Source organism: Homalodisca vitripennis, chromosome X, assembly GCF_021130785.1.
Source record: "Homalodisca vitripennis isolate AUS2020 chromosome X, UT_GWSS_2.1, whole genome shotgun sequence".
Lineage (NCBI taxonomy): Eukaryota > Metazoa > Arthropoda > Insecta > Hemiptera > Cicadellidae > Homalodisca > Homalodisca vitripennis.
Window position 1 is genome coordinate 149,075,971 of NC_060215.1, and position 25,159 is coordinate 149,101,129.

The following is a 25,159-nucleotide window of genomic DNA, read 5'->3' on the forward strand; positions in this document are numbered from 1 at the left end:
CTGCCCTTTAAAATAGTTAATCTTCTAACCATAAGATTAAAAAATATACAAAATATTTCTCATTCCTTGAGAAATTATACACATTTAAAATAGTAATTGATATAATTTTTTAAATAGAAATGGCTGAGTATGTGGGTGTGACTTAAAGTGTAAATATGAATGATGACAGAAGAGAACAATATTTTTCATGACTAAAAACTGTAATTTACATGTAATGTATGTAATTAATTACCTTAAATTACATTTCACTTAAAAATGTAATTTTTCTAAGTCATAAATTACAAAAATCATTTTAATTATTGAAGTTGTTTACACCAATTTATATACATATTTTATTTTGTAAAAATTCACATTCTTGTCTTCAAATATTGTAAATTGTACCTGATATCAGGATTATCCACAATTTGTACTTTTAACTTCTCTCCTTGAGGAGCGATAAAACAATCTTTTCTACTATCCTGCCCTCAGGGAAATTAATTTAAGAATTAGGAAGTATTAAAGACTCCAAAATATATATTAAAAACGAAACCAATGATAAAGCTATCGGGATAGTTAAAATAATTCTTATTTTTGGGATGACAATGGGGTTTTATACATTTTTTGACTTGAGAAAAGAGCTGAGATACGTTATATCCAAATTTACTAAATTAAATGTTCAAGGTCGGGATTTTCCTAGTTTGAACTAAAGTAAATGCAATACACATACCACAAACAAATTTAAAACATTCGTATGATATCTGTAATTTAACATTATTTATGTTAATTTTATTCAGTAAGTCACTCTTCAGCTTTATAGCAGAAAATGGCAAATATGATCCACCTCCCCGCTGCTTTGTATATCACTTCTTGTAACACATGTAGTTTGGTGACATGTTATAAAGTGATACCGAGTGGCATTTATCACTTTTCAGCGAATACAACTGTCTTGTATAATTGCCAAAATCTGATGCTAACACTTCACAATTACATAATTTACGCTCTGGATGTACGTTACACAATTGTTGATAAACCCACTTGGTTAGAGTTGCATGTATTAATGAAGTTAAAAGCGAGTAAAAAGATTGACCTTCATCCAAGTGACTAGAGTTTTTTATATTCATTGATTTTAATATTACATCATAGATTAATATGTGGTAAGTGCTAATTAACGTGTTTTTTTTAGCTATCTAGACAATGTTATCAGTAGTAAGTTCAAAACCATTTTAGGTTATGGGTGCAAAGGCTATCTCGGTCAATGGCTCATTATTGTTTCATCTGTTGCAGATTGTCTCGTGGTCACAAGAGGAAGAACAAATCCGCACATTGTCCTTCCATCACTTACGAAAGGCTAAAGAACCATCTCATAAGTTCGTAACGCACAATATTAAGTTTAGTAACTCGGATGTTGTAGTGTTGTTTTTAAGTGAACCCACCGTTACGAGTCGAGTGTCAGAAGGCTCGGGCTCCTAAACTTTCCACAGAATTCACTGCCAAAAACGTTTTTTAAACCAAAAAGCAACACCAAAGTTGTTCTTTATAAAGTATTTGTAGCCCGTAGAATCATCACTAAGTGAAGTGTACCATGGTCGACCGGGAGAGAACGATGAAGGCGGGACCGAAGCCTGGGCCAGAGATCGAGGATTAGTTCGGTGTCAGTGTTAGTTGCGCAGAAACTGTAGAGATGGCGACTGCCAATAATGACTATGTTCCTGTTAGCCAGTTTTTCCAGAATCGTTCAGTGTTCGTAACAGGTGGCACTGGCTTCATGGGAAAAGTGCTTGTGGAGAAGTTACTTAGATCATGTCCGGGAATCAAGAACATTTACTTGCTGATGAGACCCAAGCGTGGTCAAGACATTGACACTAGACTCAACGAACTCATCAATGCTCCTGTAAGTTATTTCACTTTAATTATACAAGATATTTTTTAAATAACAGTTATATTTAGTTTTTATACCAGTTATCATATATATAATAGTAATTTTATTATGGACTTGTATGACTTGCTTTTGAAGATTTAATATCTCTGCCTTTCTACAGTGTATAAAAAAAATTTCTGTCAACAGTGTGCTAAAGCTGTACATAATATTTGCTCTTAAGATATGGTGTAATAGTTTGTGAGAATTCTGTTTAATGTAACTCAGTTTTATTTTATTAAGAAAAGAAATGTAAAGGCAACGTCCAAAGATACATACTTTTGTGAAAACATCATTAATACCTTAATAATTTTATCTTTCTGAGTGGCTTGTTTTACTAAAAGAGCATGTCATCCAATTATTAAAGTAGTTACTGGTACCATAGTGATTGACTTTATCCAATACACATGCTTAGTCCGCTATAGCTTAGCCATCCTGTTCTATTCCCTCTTATTATTTTTTTCCATCCTATACAAATAAATCCATTCCCAGTGTAAAAGGTGATTAAGTTTCCTATTACCTTGAAAATATGATTTTCTTGAATGCCTGATCTCAATTAACCCTTTTAACCCCGGCCATTAAATCAAGTGATGTGCCAGAAATCCCAAGCCATTTTCAGACAAAATGTAAGGGTTTTGTAAAAAATTCATAACTCAGTTATTTCTTAAGATATTTAGGTAATTCTTTTTTTGTTTTACTTCTTTATACATGTAGCTTACAGAAATATACAAATAAAATTATTATTTTGAAAGTAATTTTTTTTACATACATATACATATATAAAAAATAAATAAAAATGAAAAAATTTCAAGTTTGATCATGGAAACCATATAGATAAAAAAATATTTGGCATAAAAATACCCATTTACTTTATGATATATTTAATCCTTAATAAAAGGAAACAAAAATTATAGGCCTACCTTATTTATTTACAAGTGGAGTAACATCATTTTTTTGTAAAGCCGTGTAAATTTTTCTTTTTTGCCATTTCTGGGCAAGGCAATGTAACAAGACCTTTGAAATTCACAGTACTTAAAATAAACATAAAACCAAAAGTTATTTCTGACAAAATAACTAAAAAACTGTTCATAATCTAAAATTTTAAAAAAGTTTTAAAACAATATTTACATCACTACAAAATGTAAATTTTCAAGATATCCATCACTCAAATCGTCGTCACTAATCACATCCACACCATTTGCAACTAGGTTACTAATTATTGTATTTTCACTTACGGGAGACTTTGAACGATGTCTTTTACTCATATTGAAATAAAACAAATAATAAACTAAACTTTAACTGCCGTACTTTATACTGCTTTAACCTAAAACTGTGAAGAAAACGGAATATTCACAACCACGTGATATACAGCTGTCTGCAACAAGCGTGAGCAGTCAGTCGAGACGAACTGCAATTGCTCAGTCACAGACTGACAAAATACGAAGTCAAACCATTACAAACTAATATATTTCGATGCAAAATATCTTTGTGCACAAGTCTGTGAAATTTCAAAGCATTTGGTGAAATAGGTGGCCAGTAAACTAATAAAAAGTGCACGTCCGCACTATACGGACGTCGGGAGTTGATGCCATTTTTACGACGTCGTCCGTATAGTACGGACGTCGGGGTTAAAAGTTAAAAAAAACTGAAATAAGTTGTACAAATATAAAGTAAACCTCTCTAAATTGAAAAACCTACCTCTTTGTAAAATTAAATTTGTATTAAACTGTCTCCGACAGTTCACTTTATTTTGTTCAAAAAATGCTATTCAATAATTTAATTTATAATAACACCAAACAACTAGTGAACCAAATCCTGGGTTCCATTTATTCTTGCTGGAAGTTTACTAACAGTTTTCTAAAAATTGTCAATTAGGTTGATAATGATTCAATTCCATTATGTGTCAATTTTAACCTTTTTAAAATAAACTAAATGTATGTTAAGAAAGAAACACAGTTCACTCTTAAACCTGCTGAGAACTTTATCTTATCTGCAATGAGCAAGTATGGCCTGACTTGTTTTATCACATTTGACCAATCATTTAGATACTTTTATTTTCATACAATCCTAACTAAGGGGTAATCTTATAAATGCCTTTTAATCACACTACTTGTTTCGTGATTATCCTGTATTAATACATGGCTGCTGATTCAATGCGCTGAGAAATTTTTAAGGATAGTCAGTTTTCACTATCTTTTGGATAAGGTCACATTGATAAGTCAATGGGTGAAACTTGTGGTTAATATCATCAGGCCAGTGATGGGTGAAACTTTTGGTAATGAATCATCAGGCCAGTGAACAGGTTTATTTGCTTTTTCAATGTGTAACACAAAAAAAGGTTTAAAGATTGGTTAATTATCAAAATTGATACTGAAACAAAAAAGTAATTCAATTTTTTTGTATTTATTTACAATAGCGTGACCATGGAAAATGGACTTTTTTTCATGGGTTGGGCATTTATAGCCAAGTATTATTATCACAGGTGCATATAAACTGGGGGGAAAGTATATTATTGTATTATATTGATGCCTTTCGGGCATTATTGCGTTAAGGAGCAGGGGCATCACGTGATCTGGGATTCGAATTTTGCAAGCTCGAGTTAATTTTTTTTCTAAAAGAGCAAGCAGTGCGCAGCACTGCGCAGCGGGTAGGCATCGTTGACAGGATTAACGTACTAGTCAGCATCATTTCAGTAACTTATCACTTACCTTAATGAACATCCAACACAAAGGTGTGCCATTACCACTACTGAACTAGGAGGTTAAGAATAGACACGGAGGAACAAAATAGTTCAAAATGGCGTCCCTTCTTTATTTGAGAGAGCCGCGGAGTAATACCAAACTGTCAAATATGGATAGTATTGCCAGAGGTACTGTCAAAAACAGAGTTTTCAGTGGATTTCAAAAAATCATAACTCCTTTGATTTTCGTTGCCGACAAATTTTTTCTTCACTATTGTTTTCAGAAAAAATTGTAGTTTTCAGGAAAAAAAATGAACATTCCTTTCCATGGTCACGTTATTGTAAATTGATACCAATTTTTTTTATATCCCTTTATTTAACAGAGTACAAGTTCTTAAGGTTCTTGTTTTCCTTACAGGATTTGACATGGGTTGTAATACATCAACTTTTAAACAAAGTTATTGTCAATGTTGTTTATAGCTTTTTGACTTTAATTAGGGTGTCTACTTCAGGTAAAAACGTTATTTTTACGAGTTCAGTCCATAGCCGTAGCTTTTGTACTCTCATGATAATCTGCCAAGATTTTATAATACTGCTTATTCTGATGTTTTTAGTAGAAGATACTTATCTGTGTTTTGATGTTTGTAGTAGAAGATACTTATCTGTGTTTTGATGTTTGTAGTAGAAGGTACTTATCAGTGTTTTGTTGTTTATAGCAGAAAACACCTGTGTTTTGGTGTTTGTAGCAGAGAGATTGTGATATCTATTTGAAGTCAACACGGATTAAGGAAATATGAGCTACAAATAGCTGTGTTAAATACATACTTTTTTCTAAAACCTGTTTCATTTAGAATTTCTCATTACGGCAGTAACTAAGTGTTGGTGCGATCGTACTGGCCACGCAAACATTGTAACAGAGGGGTTTTATGGAACAGAGTGGGATGGTAATAAAATATAACTTGAATTGAGTGGCTCCCAGATCAGTCTGCTTTGAGGACCACTAATTTCCCAGATTTGCTAAAATTGAGCCAGAAATGAAGTGATCGGTATTATTTGTAGTTCTGCTGTATATTGATGCTATGCAAAAGCTTACGCCATTTCATTAAACCAAAAAACTCATCTTTTTGATGCAAAACTTAAAATACATTTAGATCAGCTATATATAGCAATGTTAAATAGTAGATTCTACTATATACAGTGCCAGATTCACCACAGGCGGGGCTGCATGAAGTGTCACATATTTATATAGAATTCAGACATCATTGTCTACACAATTGGGAGGGGGGGGGGGGGTGAGGGGGCCGTCCAAAAAACTTTACCTAAGGCCCTAAAATCTGTAAATCCAGCACTGACTACATAGTGTAAATGCTGAGACAGCATTCATGAGGAGGATCCTATGCATTAAATTGAGGAGACTCTGCATTCGTGTTGGCATAAGTTAGATTAACGTTTCCTCTAATTTGGTTTTCTCATTGTGTCTTTCCACAATATTGATATGAATCACCCATGAAGAATAACCTATTGGGATTTTCTCAGTCTCTATATTGTCTAGCCAGTACTCTACTGCCATGTCAAGATTACTGTGACATAATCAGTTAGATCTTATAACAAAATGGCATCATATCCGTTACAATTCTTGTTTTCATACAAGTCATTTTGCCTATGGATTCAGTGCCCATTTCTTCATCATTTATGATTTCTATAACATTGCTGTGTATTAATTTTTTACATGGCTTTACATTCGTCCTTTTATTTGTTATATTTTCACATAAGCTTCTGAAGAAAATATGTGGCCAAAATAAATAGCCTACCTTAGAAATAACAATTTTAGGTTAAATCTTACTGTTTAATATGTTCAGAAATCATTTTAAACTTAATTGATATTTGAATGATGGATTTTAAGTATATTGATATTCTTTGAGAATTGGTCAAAAATGTTTCTATGGAAACTACTAGTTCGTTTTTTTTTATATTTTGTGTTTATTGGATGCTTATTCATTTCTAATAAATCCGCCCTTGTTTATTTCAAGAATAACAGTGCATTGTTTTAGCTATTCTGCTGATAATGAACTAAGCATTTCCGAACTGCAGTTATGATATTATGTGTTTGTTTTACCAAGAGAACAATTCCCAGGTATATAAATACCATGTATACATAAACATGTTTGTTCACTGAAAAGTGTTGAATTAAAAAACGATGACAGAAGTGAATGAAAAGAGAGGATAGGAGAGGAGTAGTGAAGGAAGACTGCAATGAGACATTTCCTCAATCATAGTTATTAGTGTAATGATCAGATCACGGTTTAAATTAGTAGATGGCTCAGACAGCAGCAGTTTATTATCGAGTCTTACCATCCACAACTTTTCTGTCCTTGGTAGTTACAGATCCAATTCATTCATTATTCTGATTCCATCCACTTGCACTTTCAAACGCACACACACACACAATTTTCTGTCATGGGAATACCTGTGATATATGGCAGTACCATTGTGCTTGTCATTATTTGATACTGCATATCAGGTTGAAATTTTTGTTGTGAAAAACTTGTTAGCTGTAATAGTGTGCAAGTTGAATTGCTAAATCATTTGGTTGTGTCAAAGTAAAAATTTAATATTTACAGTAGATAAAACTCCAAATCATTATGCAAAGGGCAACAATAAAAATAATGTGCACAAAATTGTTTTGTCTTTTGGAATGCAAGGCCCCTGAGGGAAATTACTAATAATAAGACAAACTCTGCATTATTATTTGTTACGATGTCCCCGTAAACTAGAAGTAGGATAGAGAGAGTGAGAGAGAGAGAGAGAGAGAGGAAAGGAGCCATATTTCTCATCAATATGACTATATGTGGGGCCATTGTAATGAACCAGCTCCTAATTCGGATGTATCTGAGTCATTGGAGGTCAAGATCCTTCAATTGGTGGGTTTGCCAGAGTGCAACCTCTTCAGTGTGGCACTCCTTCCTGTTTGGCTTTCCCTTTCAGGCCAGTCTCGCCTTCACTTGAGTGCCTGTTAATTATAATAAAAATAACTTTTTGTCGGTCCATAATTTTGCATTTAGCAGTCTGTAACCATGAATTTTAATAATGAGTATACAACTGTAGGCCTAGTTTTTGGCCCTTTTTTTCACTTTAGTAGGACAATATTTAACTGAGTAATGCCTAGAAGGAGGTTTTTATTTTCCAGTAATCAATTTTTTAAATTTTTAATCCGTTGTAATAATGTTAGGTCTTCATGTTTAGTTTTACTACACTCGGAAATTATCATAAAGTATATGGGTATGTCCGGAAAAGTAAGTTCTGTTTGTGTTTTTTACCGTTGCAGCATTTGGATTACAGTTCTTAGGATCTTTCTTTATTGAAGTGAAATTAGGGCATACTGCCCTGTCTTACATGTAGTCTCAAACAATACTAATCAGAAATAAATACAAACATTAAGACAATGATTTATTTTCCTATAAAGGACATAAAACGTACTGGTTATCAATTTCCCGTAAATACAAACAAAATAATCTATGTTAAGTCATTTTAATTTTTCACACCAACATGGAAAGAAATCACATCAATGTGCTAACTCATTGATGTGGCAGAACACGTTTGTTCACTCTTCAATGAAGTGCAGCCAGTTTAAAGCGTGTCATACCATTCCTTTATCTGTTTAACACTCATAGCCTTATCTTCTAAGGTCTGTGGAAATTGTTAGTTCCAAGTAGAGAATCGTCAATATATTGGAATTTTTCATGATCTCTCTTTGTCTAACATGTTGAATCATATTGTAATTATCTAAATGCATATATTACTTGGTACAATGTTTAAAATTTAACTGTCTACATATGATCTACCAAAACTTGCACGCTTCAACATCGTCAATATAGTACATAATGGCTTCTTTCATTTATTTACACAAAATTATTGGGTTTATACTCATCAAACTCACCTCATACGCTAGCTTTATGGTTGATTCCTTTAAAATCCATACAACTTGATGTTAAATTTGTATGTAATATTTTCATTATTTAACGGTCTCAACTCCGGAATCAAGGATCTCAAAAGTGTATGTGGTTTGCATTCACAAAGTTATTATTAAACTTGTTTAAGATGATCATTTATTTCGTGATATTTCATTCAGTAGTCATAGAAATCCAAAATAAATTTTTCTTTTTGTTAATATTTTATGGGTAGATGTTTTGGCATTAAACAAATAGATGTTTGGTCTGTGTATGTTTTACAAATAGTGGAAACTATTCTTAAATTTTAAACTGTTGCTCAGCTTTCTGAAAACTGTTTTTAATTAAGGTGATTTCATCTGAATGTAGCTGTAGCTTAAATTGTTAATCCAGTTTTTAAATGCTGCCTGAGAGAATTATTTTATAATTCTTCTTAAATTTGGATATTTTAATTAGTTTGTTTTTTCACATTACATGAAGATTGGAACATTTCTTATTTAATCTGAAAAGATTTCTCCCTACACTGCCTACAATTTCAGTTCATTACTTGGCGAATTATTTTTACACAACATTTAACCAATGTAATATCAGTGTTGGATAGTGGTTGTGTTATCTAAGAGAGGTCAAAGTTTAGATAAGGAGTAGTAGGCCAGTAACTTATTAGTTATTTTAATATCTAGTTGAATTAAAGTTACACTGATCTGGGGACCAATTTATTAGCCTCTCTTCCTGTTTGAGTGAACTAGAGAAGTTCTGTCAGTTCATGAAAATAATCAAAACTAAGTTTAAGTCTTTATCTAATATTTTTAGAGTTTAATTTCAAAAGAAGACCAGAATGTACTTTCCAGAGTTCATCATCTCTCATCAGGCATACAAAACCAAACATTGTTTAATTCAGAGCCCATGTTTTTAATACAAAACCAATGTTGTGTAGGCCACTTTAAAAACTATGAGAATTATTTTTTTAACTTTGAAATTCTTGTATAACTTTAAAAAAAATCTTGAAATATTTGGTAAAAAGTTGTACTTTTGTGTTTTTATTTCAAAACTGTTTTTTCTTTATAGACGTAAAATTTTCACTGTCATGACATTTTACAATTTTTGTTCAACTTCCTTAGCATATTACTACTATCAAGAAGGTTATAATATGTGTTTTTATTTTTATTTAAATCTTATTTTTGAAATAGTATTAGAATTTAAATACATCTACAAAGTGTCACAAGTAACTAAAAGGATTACCTCAAATAGTTCAGGGAAATTTATCTGAAAACTGTACATTCAATAAACAATAATCAAGATATAAGATAGTTGTACATATTATTATAACACTTCCACATATGTTGCAAAGTCTGTTAAGCAATATTTTTTATTGTGATGCTAAAATAAAAATTTTTAAAGGAGTATTTGTGGAAGATTGTAGGATTCTTGAAGATATCCGTTGATTTGGACCACGGGTCCCCGCTTAATCTAATTTTTTATAATATGTAAACAACCAAGTATCCACGTGATTCATATACCATGGACAGGTAAAGAGTTGCAGATCACAGCATAGGTTTTTTTATTGTTCTATGTCAGCAGAGTAATTTTAGAATAACATTGTTATTTTCGTATTTGCAGAAAAAATAGTTTCATCCATGTTTTTGTAATTGTTTTATAGTTTTATAACAAAACATTACTATATATATATATATATATATATATATTATACACTTTTATAACACGTTAAAAAAAAGATAATTACCTGATGAAAGAGTTATTCTAATAATGATTATAAGTTTTGTAACATTTTATAAAAACCGAAAGGTCATAAATTTAGTATATATATATAATTATAAATATATATATATATACTAAATTTATGACCTTTCGGTTTTTATAAAATGTTACAAAACTTATAATCATTATTAGAATAACTCTTTCATCAGGTAATTATCCTTTTTTTAACTTGTTATAAAAGTGTCTCTACTAACCATAAAAAAAATAAAAACCTTAGGTTTTCTCACAATATTTATTATCATACCATTCTCTAGTTTATTTTCAATAAATTGATACCAAATATAGTTTAATTTACAGTTTATAACAATTTTTTTTTTTTTACACATTTATATTACACGTTATGTTTCATGTTATCACGCTAAAACTAATTTATTTACTCAAAGATTCATATAAAAACTATACATTTTTCTGAAACTAGACTAAATTTGTGACCTTTAGGCAATCTTGGAATTTGAAATTTATATACTGAACTATATTTTCCAGGCACTCCCCCCCCTCCTATATTTTACATGCAAATGACAACAAAAATTTCCCCACTCAACATAAAAAATTCAAATGAAAATATTTATATTGGAGATGTAGCCTCAAAAAGTGTTTGATATAAATATACAATAATAAACCTTTTAACAGATTTTATTTTGTACAATGTACATTTCGAATTCATCATTAGGTACTTGTAGGTTGAAAATATTTTCCCTAGTTACTTATTATAATTGTATTATACTATTTATTGTGAACAAAATGATACAAATACAGTTAGGTTTGCAGAAAAAAAACTATTTTTGACAAATTTTAGAAAGATAGCTTGCAAAACTGGGGAAATGGCTTGGTGTTCAAGGAAAATACTAAGGGCTGTCAGAGGGTTTAAATAATGCTAATTATCACTAAAGTACCAATAAGTGATGATGAATTTCAAAATCCATACTGTACGTCTTTGAAGTTTATTAATTTATTAAGAAACACAAATATGTGATTTAAAAAGTTCTGTTTATTTTATAAATACAGTTTCTCTGCAGACAGTAAAAATTCCAATAGTTAACTCAGTGTGGGGAACTCGTAAGGTATCAGAAATATGTAAGTAGCCTATTATTAGCAACAATCATGGGTACATATTTGACAGAAACATAATTTGCATTCTGTTACAGCTATTTGATCGGTTAAGAAGAGAACGACCTACAGAACTGAACAAGATAGTTCCCATACTGGGTGATATCACAGAACCGGAGCTGGGCATTAGCCAAGCGGATCAGGAGATGTTAGCTCGTTCTGTTTCTGTAAGTACAGCACTTATACGATAGGTAGCAATAAATATTACGTTTTGTAATATGGTAATTACATAAAAATCTTAATGAAAATCAATTTTATATTGACAGTTTCAGGGCCGTGACTAGTGATACGAGTACTGTGTTCTTTTAGGCCAAAAATAGAACCGATGAACCATAGTTCAGGTGTAAGATCGTTACAAGAACTAACTCAATCAACCAAATTTGACTCCATATATATTAATTATTTTTACGTTTGTAAATGTTGAATGGAGTAATGATTCAATTTGCGAGAGTGTGAGAAAGAAGAAAGTACGTAGTTGGCAATAAATATTATGTTTTGTAATATGGTAATTACATAAAAATCTTAATGAAAATCAATTTTATATTGACAGTTTCAGGGCCGTGACTAGTGATACGAGTACTTTGTTCTTTTAGGCCAAAAATAGAACCGATGAACTATAGTTTAGGTGTAAGATCGTTACAAGAACTAACTCAATCAACCAAATTTGACTCCATATATATTAATTATTTTTACGTTTGTAAATGTTGAATGGAGTAATGATTCAATTTGCGAGAGTGTGAGAAAGAAGAAAGTACGCAGTTGGTAATGCTTGTTTGTCGTACGGCTGACACACAATAGTCAGCTGACTGACATGTTGAATTTCTTGGCAGTTTGTTTACAGTGAATTACTGTTCAAAACTTCTAAAATAAACTATGAATCATTCAACAGCTGGATTAGAGACAATCGATGTAATGTATGTGTGTTCCTTATCAGTGATTTATATTTGCCATTATTATTAGAACTCCTTAGTCAATTTTGAATTCAAATTCAAATAACTGTGTCTCCCACCAGCTAACCTGTTATTAAATATATGCCATAAGACTGTAATATTTTTATTATTTTCCAAAAGAGAAGACAATGTAAAAGAAGAATGTAATAGAAAAAATTAAATTCTAGAAAACACTTTTTTGGAGAATGAACAAATTTTGATGACACAAATTGAATTGTAATTGTAACAATCAGTTGATATAAAGAACAATTTTTTGAAAAATAATTTTAGTATCTCTGTTATTTTAAAAGTTGTAATTTTCTCTATGAACCATTAAAATTTTAACAAAAAAACTGGATAATATCTTAAGTATAGAAAATTTGAAAACCCAAAGTTGTGAATGGGTCAAATATCTAAATGAACTCTGATTTATCTTTAGTACATTTTTTCCACACTAAATATCTTGTAAGAGGTTTTTTGAAAATTATCTGACATTGACTTTTGACAATAACACGAGTGACTGCAGCAACCACTATCCAGTCCCCTTTAAAGTGTTTTCCTCCACACGCCACTTCTGTTGTCCAATGCTCCTCCCACTTCTGGGAACATTCCTAGAACTCATTTTTCGGAATGGCTAACAGATACCTTGTCGGATTTTTTCTGATTTGTTCTATGTTCTCAAATCTTTTCTTTTTCACATGAATAGTGAATTTAGGGAACAGCCAGAAATTTCATAGAGCTGTCAGGACTGTGTGGAGGCTGTCAAATATTGTGTTTCACGACAAAGTGTTTTTGAATAAGATTTGATTGCATTGTGATACAGGATCCAATCATAACTTGCCCACAGTTTGGGGCGTTTCCTTCACACTGCATCTCATAGCCGCCAAGATAATATTCTTCGTTGAAATTTTCTTTTCATTTCATTTCATCATTGTTGTAAAATGCACAACATCATTGGCAAAGTCATAAATACAGCTCATTATTACAGCCACTTCAAAATCTTAAAACTAACAATAATCAAACCTATACAGCGCAACATCGATTGTAAGAGAATACAAAACAACGCAATAATCATTAAAAATTCATTAAAGCTATAAAATGGATTCTCCAACAGCTAGGAATAGAAATTATTTTTAAATCTGTCAAAGGTATATGAGCTAATTTGTCTTTCAACAAAATTATAAACCTTCAAAGATACCACAACATGGCTGTTTTACTTAATCAACATTGTGCAATTTCAGCATCTTTTTTATTATGCGTGTTATGGCTATGAATTTCATGTTTCAATTTAGGTAAATTTGGATTCTTATGTTTATAGCTATCATATATGTATAAATTTATAACAGTTTGGAATCGGAAGTCCTTGAATATCCGACTATATGGAATTTATTTGTGATGGCACAACCCCTTTGTGTCAGATGCACGGTATTTTATTGTGAAGAATGAAACTCTTTCAGTGACTGCAACCTTATTAACTTGTAGTTATTTTAGGAAAAGTTTCAGTACATTTTTCAGAAAATGAATAGGATTATGCTTACATATATGATGAACTGAGTTCGATGATTGTGCCTCTCCACGGGATTTGGTTGAGTAGCGAATGCAGGGTCCCCACCCGACCGTGAAAACCGTGAAACCGGGAATAAGCCGTGAATTTCGTTCACCGTGAAAAAACCTTAAATAAGCCGTGAATTTTGTTTACATACCGTGAAAATCTCTACAACTTTTGAATAAATAAAATCAACACGGGTCGTCGTCAGACGATCATATGGAAAGTTGACCTTCGCTATTGCAAAGTAAAAAGTAGCACGCAATGTAGGGGGATAGACCACGAAGTTTGACAGGTGCTGCTATCTGAGCGATTGTACTGATAATATGGTTTATAAACAAATGAGGAAAAGGAAGGGCCGGTGGGAGATGACGCTTCCGGCTCAAATCACGTGAGGCCTGTCTTTGTCTGTCGCCAGGTTCCGGGCCTTGGCTACGCTACGCGGCTGTAAACAAGGCATTCTCTGATTGAACCGCGAGATTAATAACACAATTTAATTACTTGATAGATTGTCGTTTAATGTAAAACACTTTTCGTATTGGAGTTTTATTGTATCAGATATAGTCTATTATTGTTTTCATAAAATAAAAAAAGTATACAAATCCTTAATCTAATGTAAGGAATTTAAATTACATTTTAACTTAATTTCATTCTATTAAATCCCTTATTTTATTTAAAATATTAATGAGAAAAATGCTATTCAGTACGATATCTATATCGTTGTGTGTAATGACTGTTAACACAATGTAATAATTATAAAAAATTTTAATTTATGGTGGACAATAAATTGAATTAATTTAGGGTCTTGCGTAAATAAATAGTATAATAATGTGACGGAGCAGAACCTACACGACACATATCAATTAACGCAGCGAGACCATAACTTTATAGGCCTATATAAACTGTTTTAATTACCAGTAAGGTCGTTTGAGAAAACAATTTTATTTTTCATCTCTTTAGATATTAAACGGTAGTGATATGCGTTTTCCTTATCAATAATATTTTTTATGATTCCTAAGCTGCATGGATATTACGAGTGTACACAGTTTTAAATCTTTTATATGGTGAATGTGTGTTTACATTGTATAATGTATTAGTAAAATATTACAAATGAAACGTCATGTTATAAAAACGTTAGAAAAAAAAACCATTGCATTTTTTCTAACCAGGAAACAACAAACGTCAAGTAACTTTTGTAGTGTTAAGCTTTATTACTACAAAACTACAAAATCGAGGAAGTCGTCCAAGTATAATTTTGTCGGGTTCCATACGACTACGTTAACGCTATTAATCATTTCATGCAGATGAAAAATATATATCGTACAAGGTTCATTTATTGTAATGTGGTGCAGCGATGTTATGGTAAAAATAACCTTTGTTTGTCTACTGTCAATGAGAGTGGAAGGGGAGGGGTATATCGTGTACTCCACTCCCCCATCCTCGGACAACAGCTGGTTTTCATGTCTCAACATGAAAGATTTGTTTCCCCAGCTCGGCACTCCAATCTTATTCTTATTGTGAGAATTGATATAAAGATTTAAAGCTTTTCATTCAACTCATTCTGACACTTTCTCACGGGAAATTCTTCTGTCGAAAGAGGCTTCTCTGTCAACAAACAGTGTATAGTTGAAAACTTGAAGGAGGAGAGTTTTAGTCGCGTTGAGAAAAGTTTGTGACGGCATATCAGCAGCAGGAGGATTGGAGGCAATGGAAATCACTAATGAATTAGTTCATGCTGCCAAAAATTCCCACGCCCACTACTCGGAGCACTTGGCAAAACAACGAGAAGAAATGAAAGACAAAATTAAATTCTGAGAAAGAGAGGAAGCAAGCTGCAATAGAAAAAAAAGAATTGGAAGCACAAAAATTCCAGGTTTTGTCCGACGCCAGGAAAAGGGCAGCTGAGTTAGACGATAAGATAACAGGAACTTAGCAAAAAGTGCAAATCGTATTTCACTTTTATTCTAGACATTTTTATCAATTTCTTTATTTATGTGTACAAATATAATTTTTTTTTTGTATAAACTGGTACCAAATAACTTTTCTTATAACAAGTTGTATATAATTTGTATACATTTAACGTTTATATGTTATTTTAATTTCAATAAAATTGCCTTTTCTTATGTACTAATTAAAATGTGAACCTGTGATTATGTAAAAATTTTCCTGTGGAAGAAATCGATCGAAATAATAATAATAATGTGTTAAACAAGAAAATAGTTTAATAATCACGCAAGTGTACTTCATGGACTCAAACGAGTTAGCCTTAGCCAACGTACGAATCCTGTCACCCTGCATCTTGTCTAACCTGTGTCAACAAAGTTCTCTTCAGATTTCAACAAACTTGTAAGTTAAAGAAAAAATTATGACTATGTGCATGCTAATTATATTGAAATTTGTCTTTGTCATTGCTTTGATGACTGTTATGATGATGATGTTTTGTAAAAAATAATATGCCTTGTTATATTCATTATGTAGCAAATCGCACATAAAATCGGCGCTTCAGCTCGCCGCTCATTGCTTGCGTCGTAACCGAAGCCTATTGTTATTTCGTTCTTTTAGACGTTTCCGTCAATTCCTGCACGACCAATGACATCGTTAGTCAAATGGGAAGAAGTTTTATATTGTATTTTACCGCTCTGCCGCGTCTGTAGTGTTTACGTCTCAACTTCGCCCCTCTCCAACACGATTTTGTTTGTACCGGTAACGTTGTTTATGAAAACTTTCCGACCTTGAATTTTAATTTTTTTAACCGTGAAAACCGTGGAATTAGCCGTGAATTTGAGTATTTAGATTGAGTGGGAACCCTGGAATGTTTTTACATTAGTCTTATGGTTAACCATGCTGGCAAAAAAAAAATAGCAGAATAAATACATTTGTAAACAAACTAAATACATATATAAGAGATTCAAATATGATCTATTAGCGCATGTAGCATAATTGTCCCAACACATACAACATCATTTTGAAGTGACTTGGTGTGTACACTTATATTATTTAAACATTTATATGAAAACCAATTTTATAAGCATAAATAAGAATGAATCATGGAACAAGATACTTCGAGACAGATTTCATATTTAGACTTTAAATTTTGCATGAAACTTTGATTGCAGAATGGATTCTATGGTGTGTAATTTTCATGTCAACTTTTTTTTTGTGTTTTGTGTGATTATCCGTCAGTCTATCTGTCCGCAGGACATCTCGAGAATGAAACGAATTATAGATGGATTTTACATGCAACGTCAGCCAATCCTGTTGTACCTATCTTGTATATACATAGTGAATTCATTTTCTTCATAATTGGAGAAATATAAACAAACTGTGTAACGGTTTAAAATTTCAACTAAAATTGTAAAAATCTTTATTATGCTGCCAACGACTCTAAACTGTGTAATTACCTCCATTTTGGTGGTAACTAATTAGAGTCATTCATTGCTCTGGCCAGCCTGTCTAGTTGGTTACTGCCTTTCTAGTGACTACTAGTCGTGGTCCTAATAACTACTAATTAAGACCAATTAGTAGTCCTAGTATCATACCAAAACTTGGTTGTTTTTTATTCAGAGCAGTTTTGAGAAGTGTATAATTTATTACTTATTCAGTATTTGCAAGAAAAATGTTTTTTTTTTTAGTTGAAAGCAGGATCACGGTTGCTTCAGAAAAACAAAACAAGAGACTCTTATCTCTGTACCAAAAAGTTTCTCTGAAAGAGAAAAAAACAAATTATAAACATACGCAATAAGTAAACAATCAATCTCTAAATGAACTAACAGAATGCTTTTAATCACTACATTGAAAAATCACAACAACCAATATTGTATAAGTTTTAATTTTGTGAAGTCTTTCAATAGCACGGCTATCTTCAAAAGTTGTACGATGTTGGTCATTATGATTGTTCAATGTAGTGATTAAATTAAGAAAAACCAATTTAAGCTTCATCTTGAACATTACAAGGTAATCTAGAATATTATGAAAACCCTGAGAAAAATTAATTTACAGGGATTTAACCAAATTGGAGTACATCACCGAGTTGATGAGGAGTTTATTTTAGTACATGAATGTGCCCACTGTATGTCTTATAGATAATCTCCTTTGGCTTAGCTCGGACTTATTGACAGGAAATGACTTTTATTTTTGATAATTGCTATGTAATGAAGTCTCCCATTAACAATTTCTCAACCTAAGTTACGTTTACTGATAATTTTTCAAAGCCCAATATGAAATTTAATTTAATGCCAGAAGATAAGTAATTTCAAAATTTAAAGTCGTATTCAGATTCCTTTTACTTGGTAGGAAGTACCTTTAAATTAATAGCTTCACAAGTATGTTTTTAGTATTTAATTTGTCCTCAAAATATTTATGAAACTTTGAAGATGTATGCAGATTAATGATGAAAATAACTTGTTTCTTGATACCCAATTGAAATATATAAAATAGTTTTTGGTTTTCTTCAGTAACTTGAGAATATTTTGGTAATTTTGTATAAGACAGGTAGACAATTTCATATAATCCTCGCTTTTGTGAAGCACAGCCACTGATCAACATTACAGGTCACAATTTCTACGATATTGAAAATTGATTTATATTGCTTAATAAGGTAATTATTTTCTTTGCAACACATTTTTAAGCTAAAAATAAACAATGTTTTTAAAACGTTTTACCAATGTGATTATATCCCTGCTCTACATTATCTTGTGAGCATTTCTTGAAAATGTTAAGTTGAAACTATGTTTGAACTGGTTATTGTAAAAGTGTGAAGAAATTTGAGTCTGAGTATGTCTAGAACCAATAACGGTTTTTTTTTTTTTCAACTTTATTTTTGAGTATAGAGAGATGGGTATAAGAGAGTTTTGTAAAATAAAAATATATTTATTTACTGATCATATATCCTTAATTAAAGTTGAGGTACTGTTAATGAACATTTAATAATCTACTTAGGCTCGAAAAATTAATTGCTGAGTAATTTTTAAAAGTAATAATAATAATAAGTGATTTATTGTATATACAATATACAGTATTGTATGGCATGCGTCAAATCATGAACAAACTTATTAGGAAAACATATGTATAAAAATAACAAGTACCGATAAAATACAAGAAATATGGCTCTTGCATCAGTAGGTTTTTTAGCTTCCTCTTAAACAGTGGTTTCATACTTTCAACAGGAATGGTCTAAAAGACCTTGAAAATATTTATTACTTTACAGAACAATTTATGTAGGATTCTATGTGTCAAATGTAAATGAAAACTTTGAAATACTGCAAAGAATAATCAGTGTACTAATTGATCTTAATTAACATTGAGAAGAAAATGCTACAAAAATACTTCCATTCAGTTTGTGACCGCGGTTTTCTACACAATTTGCCATCTTGTGATAGTGAATTTGATCAGCATTGAATCATAGGTTGAACATTGATCTATTGACTAATGCTCAAATCTGATCTAGATTCATATCAATCACAATTGTCAAGAGTTAGTTGGTCATTTTTAATTTATTAGTGTGTCATCACCATCATCGGGTACAGAGTTCAGCATTCCTCTGTGACTGCTTGGGACACAATTCTCTGCTCAATACTCTGTCATTGTATCTCTTCCTGCACTTTACAGCGCACTTCCCTAATTCAACTTTCCACACCATCACAATCATTGTATACAAGAGTTCTGTGTTCAGCATTCCTCTGTGTCTGCTTGAGACACAATTCTCTGCTCAATACTCTGTCATTGTATCTCTTCCTGCACTTTACAGCACACTTCCCTAATTCAACTTTCCACACCATGACAATCATTGTATACAAGAGTTCTGTGTTCAGCATTCCTCTGTGCCTGCTTGAGACACAATTCTCTGCTCAATACTCTGTCATTGTATCTCTTCCTGCACTTTACAGCACACTTCCCTAATTCAACTTTCCACACCATCACAATCATTGTATACAAGAGTTCTGTGTTCAGCATTCCTCTGTGTCTGCTTGAGACACGATTCTCTGCTCAATACTCTTGTCATTGTATCTCTTCCTGCACTTTACAGCACACTTCCCTAATTCAACCTTCCACACCATCACAATCATTGTATACAAGAGTTCTGTGTTCAGCATTCCTCTGTGACTGCTTGAGACACAATTCTCTGCTCAATACTCTGTCATTGTATCTCTTCCTGCACTTTACAGCACACTTCCCTAATTCAACTTTCCACACCATGACAATCATTGTATACAAGAGTTCTGTGTTCAGCATTCCTCTGTGTCTGCTTGAGACACAATTCTCTGCTCAATACTCTGTCATTGTATCTCTTCCTGCACTTTACAGCACACTTCCCTAATTCAACTTTCCACACCATGACAATCATTGTATACAAGAGTTCTGTGTTCAGCATTCCTCTGTGTCTGCTTGAGACACGATTCTCTGCTCAATACTCTTGTCATTGTATCTCTTCCTGCACTTTACAGCACACTTCCCTAATTCAACTTTCCACACCATCACAATCATTGTATACAAGAGTTCTGTGTTCAGCATTCCTCTGTGTCTGCTTGAGACACGATTCTCTGCTCAATACTCTGTCATTGTATCTCTTCCTGCACTTTACAGCACACTTCCCTAATTCAACTTTCCACACCATCACAATCATTGTATACAAGAGTTCTGTGTTCAGCATTCCTCTGTGTCTGCTTGAGACACGATTCTCTGCTCAATACCCTGTCATTGTATCTCTTCCTGCACTTTACAGCACACTTCCCTAATTCAACTTTCCACACCATCACAATCATTGTATACAAGAGTTCTGTGTTCAGCATTCCTCTGTGTCTGCTTGAGACACGATTCTCTGCTCAATACTCTGTCATTGTATCTCTTCCTGCACTTTACAGCACACTTCCCTATTCCAACTTTCCACACCATCACAATCATTGTATACATGAGTTCTGTGTTCAGCATTCCTCTGTGTCTGCTTGAGACAAAATTCTCTGCTCAATACTCTGTCATTGTATCTCTTCCTGCACTTTACAGCACACTTCCCTATTCCAACTCTCCACAGCGTCCTATCCTACTCTATTCCTATACATCTAAATCATTTCATCATTTTGAACATGACTTTTCATCTGAGTGCAGTAATGAATTATGAACTTATCGTAACCTTGTTGCTTGTCGCAGGTCGTCTTCCATTCAGCAGCTACAGTTAAGTTTGATGAGGCACTCAAGCTGTCAGTTACCATCAATATGGTTGGCACCAAGCGACTAGTCGAGCTCTGTCATAAAATGATGAGTTTAGAGGTAAGTTTGCCTGCCATAGAGTAAATAATACATCACTTATGTACAAAAGTAGTAAACATTTCAATTACTTTTGTTTTTTCGTTTAACATAAATTGGAAACAAAACCATGTAACCATAAAACAACACCATAATCAACTTAGATCAAATGTGCAGTGTTTATTAGGTAAGGGACATGATGTAAACGAATTTTGAAAACTAACCCTACTTTATATACATGTCCATATGATAAATATATATTTTATATCCCGATCCTGTAAACAGTACCGATTACAGTGATCTCAGCCCTGTAATGCAATCCTGGAAAAGAGCCAATCATTTATCTTTATGGAGTCGTATTTATGTCTTGTAAAAAACTAGATGTTCTCTTGTTACCAAATACAAACATTATGATTTAGGTAAGTATTGGATGTCGAAGTAGGCTTGAACAATAAAAACTATATCTATAACTTTGTTGTTACCTTCTGTCTTTAATGCATTCATTAATCAAAAGTCTGTACTCAATGAAAGATAGGTAGATATAGATTCACTAATAGTTGTGTGGATTTACCTGACTATTTATATTGTTATCTATTTCATTTTACTGCTGTTGCATTTTTGATGGAGAACATCGTAGTGGAAAACTACAAGTTGTGATATGAATTCTCATGTTGTCATTTTTATGTTAATAAACAGAAACTAGGGAGTGTAAAGATATAAATCGGACAGGAATATAATAAAAGACTTTACGCTCATACTCAAAGACCACAAATGATGCGCTTTTGCGAAAGCACAAAAAAGTAGTTAAGAAATAGAGAATAGCATTCTTCTTCCTACCCAAATACTTGTACCGTTATTATAGTACATATATTTATAAAGTCTGGAGCTAATTTTCTATAAATCAGAACAACTTTTCGGAAATACTTAATTTATTCCTAAATTAAACTTCACTCAAAATTTAACAAAGTTTACAAAATCTTGATTTGATTTTCTTCAAAACTTCTCTCAATCGGTCAAATCTAATTTAGAGTCTGATAAAAATTAAAAATGAAACTAAAAAGGTATACTTCTCCAGAAAGGTTTAAATTAATAAAATAAAATAAAAAGTTCTCTTCTCAAATATTCAAAATCAAAATTACACAAGGCTTGATGTAAACTTTAAGATCAAAATCTAATTTACAATACTTCAAAAAAAATTGAATTAATTATCAGACTCTGTTATATGGCAAACTTTAGAAATTTAAACACAACAGTATAAAATAAAAGATGCTAAACTAAACGCTGGTACGGGACTTACTACTACTTTGAAGACTATGGAGGCTGAAAAAGAAACTACTATTACGCACTTAAGGAAAGAAAAGAAATTTAAAAACTTGACTTAAATCACACTGGGTAAAAATTTACTCTATATCCCAAAAGTATAGGATTAGAGGAAGTACTATCGCTTCTGAACTACACGTCTGGACGCTCTGCTCTCCACTCGAAGGCTGGCCCCTCCCTCTTCAAACCAACCGGCTCGGGAACGTATCACCGATTAGATCTCTAACAGCTGTTTGACTTCTCTAACCAACAAAATAATGTCCACGCACCGCGTCTAGTTAACAAAGAGCCTACTTCCTACCGCGATTCAGCAGAATGATTATAACTATACAGTACATACATGCTGTGAGGTCAATAAAGAAACTGAAGATGCACAGCAAAAGAGAGCTAGTTGGAGATTGAGATAGTTTCTTTTTCTATTGTTCTGTACCTCTACACAATAAAAGATGGACTAGAAACGAGTTGAACACATTATTATAATGTTTATGATTTTCAGGGTACCTCCATTATTTTCTTTACTTAGTTCACATGTTGTACATGGCACTAAATTCACAGATTTAAACTTTGCCAGCCACATATTACATTGCACTTTTCTTCACATCAATATTGATTGTTTACACAAACACAATCTAATCATTACCAGATGGTAACAGTGGTTATCCCAGACAGAATAAATAAAACGTAATGAACAGCTGTTTCAATTCATTGCTTACGGCCTCCAGTTACTTTTTGGTGACTAATTATAATAAAAAGTGTATAACATTAAGGATACACTTTTTATATCAATTTTTTTAAATTTTATTACATTTTGTTTTTTAAAAATGGAATTTATGGCAATTTGTGCTTACTTCCTTACTTTCAAATTAATTTGTATTCCAAGCTTTAAAATCATTGTTTTAAACAAGTATTTTTAAGGAACCAGGTTTTTTATTTTCTGTAGATCCAAATTAAAGTCCTCTGTGACAGCCATTACTTTCAATAATTACTTTTAAAAGCACAAATTTAGACAATTAATTCCTCTTAATAAATCTTGAAATCCAACATTTGTACACTTGAACCCCTACAAAGTGAAAAAGAACTTTTCTTATTAACTTTTAGTGGATCTACTTCGTACATCTTTGGATTTAACCTGTGCATGGTGTTTAATGATTGATAAAACCATGGTTATCGTTTTATATAATAAAATATAGATGTATAAGTAAAGCAAAGTTTAATTGATGTTTGATGTGTGTATGATTAGTTTATAATACTTTTATAAGTTTAATAATATATGCAATGCAGTTTATAGTACTGTGAGTTTGTAATTTAATGCAGTCAATCATAAACAGGATTTTTTTGAAATGACTTGCTTAACACTTTGAGTGCCACGGCGTTTTGCTGTATGGTATGTATAAAAATGCAGAGCAAAAATGCCTGTTTCTGCAGGGGCCTGGTTAAAAATTCATAACAAAATTATTTATTGGTATAATGTCCAAGGGTTTTTGTTTTTTTTTTCTATAGAAATATATTTTATTTACAAATATAATACATTGATCACTTATTTAACGTTTTTTATACTAATAAAAAAAAAAATTAACAAAAACTTTATGAGCAAAAACATTTTGTTTTTATCTTGACACAACTTAGTTTTATTGAAATATTTTATTTTTTCACTTTTAGTTATTCTACCTTATACTCCATTTAATTCTTTACAAAAAGACAATATAAACACTTTTTTTATACTTATAAATAAAGTTTAGAAAATAAATATGAAAATATGAACCACTACAAAACTAGAAACTTTCTAACTTAACCTAACACTCTGTGTATTGTCTACACTGATAATGCTTAAATCTAATGCCTGCAATACTAGGTCTTCATTGTCAGCAATGTTTTTACAACTCATTGTTTATAAATATCACTGAACAAACACAAAAAAAACATAAAAAACTATACAAATGTATTTAGTAAAGTACTAGCTGCTTACGATCACTGTTACTCACGGTCAAGTCATTGTTCTACTTACACACAGACTAGAACAACACACACAAACGAAATAATTTGAAGATACTAAAACTAAAAAACCCATTTACACTTAAAAACTTTCAATATTTACAATCATTTGTGAAATAAACACCAGCGCAATCAAAACATGTGACGGCTCATCCACGTAACGGTCGATTCTAAAACTCGACTGACGCGCTCACTTTACAACCGCCGTAAAAAATCAGAATCTAACCAGAATGCAACAAAACCTACATCAAAAGTTACGTTGAAGCCTTTAGAATGCTTATGTATAGTCATTGAGCCAATTTAGATAAATACTATATCAAATATAAGCGTTACTGCAGAAGTCGCAAATAGCGATTCTGGCATTTCTTGCATATAATGCAGGATCGCAAATAGCGATGCTCCGGCACTCAAAGGTTTAATGACATTAGTTTGGTTACAGCTAGAATACACAGAGTAAGAAGGGAGCCATACTATTTGTATTTTTTTTAATACATACCGAACTAACTTATGCATTACCTCAATTTAGTGAGTGTGAAAAATTATTATTACTGGATTTCTCCATGTCTAATGTCTAATTGCATGGGTAGTAGTGGACACATATTTGATCATGTTCATTTTTCTATATAAGTTTTAATCTAATGCACACCTTTTCCCTATCTGATAAGAAGGTAACTCCATCATCAATGTTAATTAATGGTTTGCTGCAATTATAAAATTATGTTCTAATTA

At 32.0% G+C, this 25,159-nt stretch overlaps 1 protein-coding gene across 3 annotated transcripts in view; it reads left to right on the forward strand.

The window, feature by feature from the left end:
* Positions 1-25,159, forward strand: part of LOC124369997 (putative fatty acyl-CoA reductase CG5065) — a 58,719-nt gene that overhangs the window by 14,018 nt on the left and 19,542 nt on the right. For all 3 annotated transcript variants that reach the window (XM_046828258.1, XM_046828259.1, XM_046828260.1), the window contains exons 2-4: positions 1,264-1,870; positions 11,443-11,571; positions 21,023-21,142. In XM_046828258.1, the coding sequence (XP_046684214.1) occupies positions 1,661-1,870; positions 11,443-11,571; positions 21,023-21,142 (459 nt within the window). In that variant the 5' untranslated portion in view covers positions 1,264-1,660. The remainder of the gene's footprint in view (positions 1-1,263; positions 1,871-11,442; positions 11,572-21,022; positions 21,143-25,159) is intronic.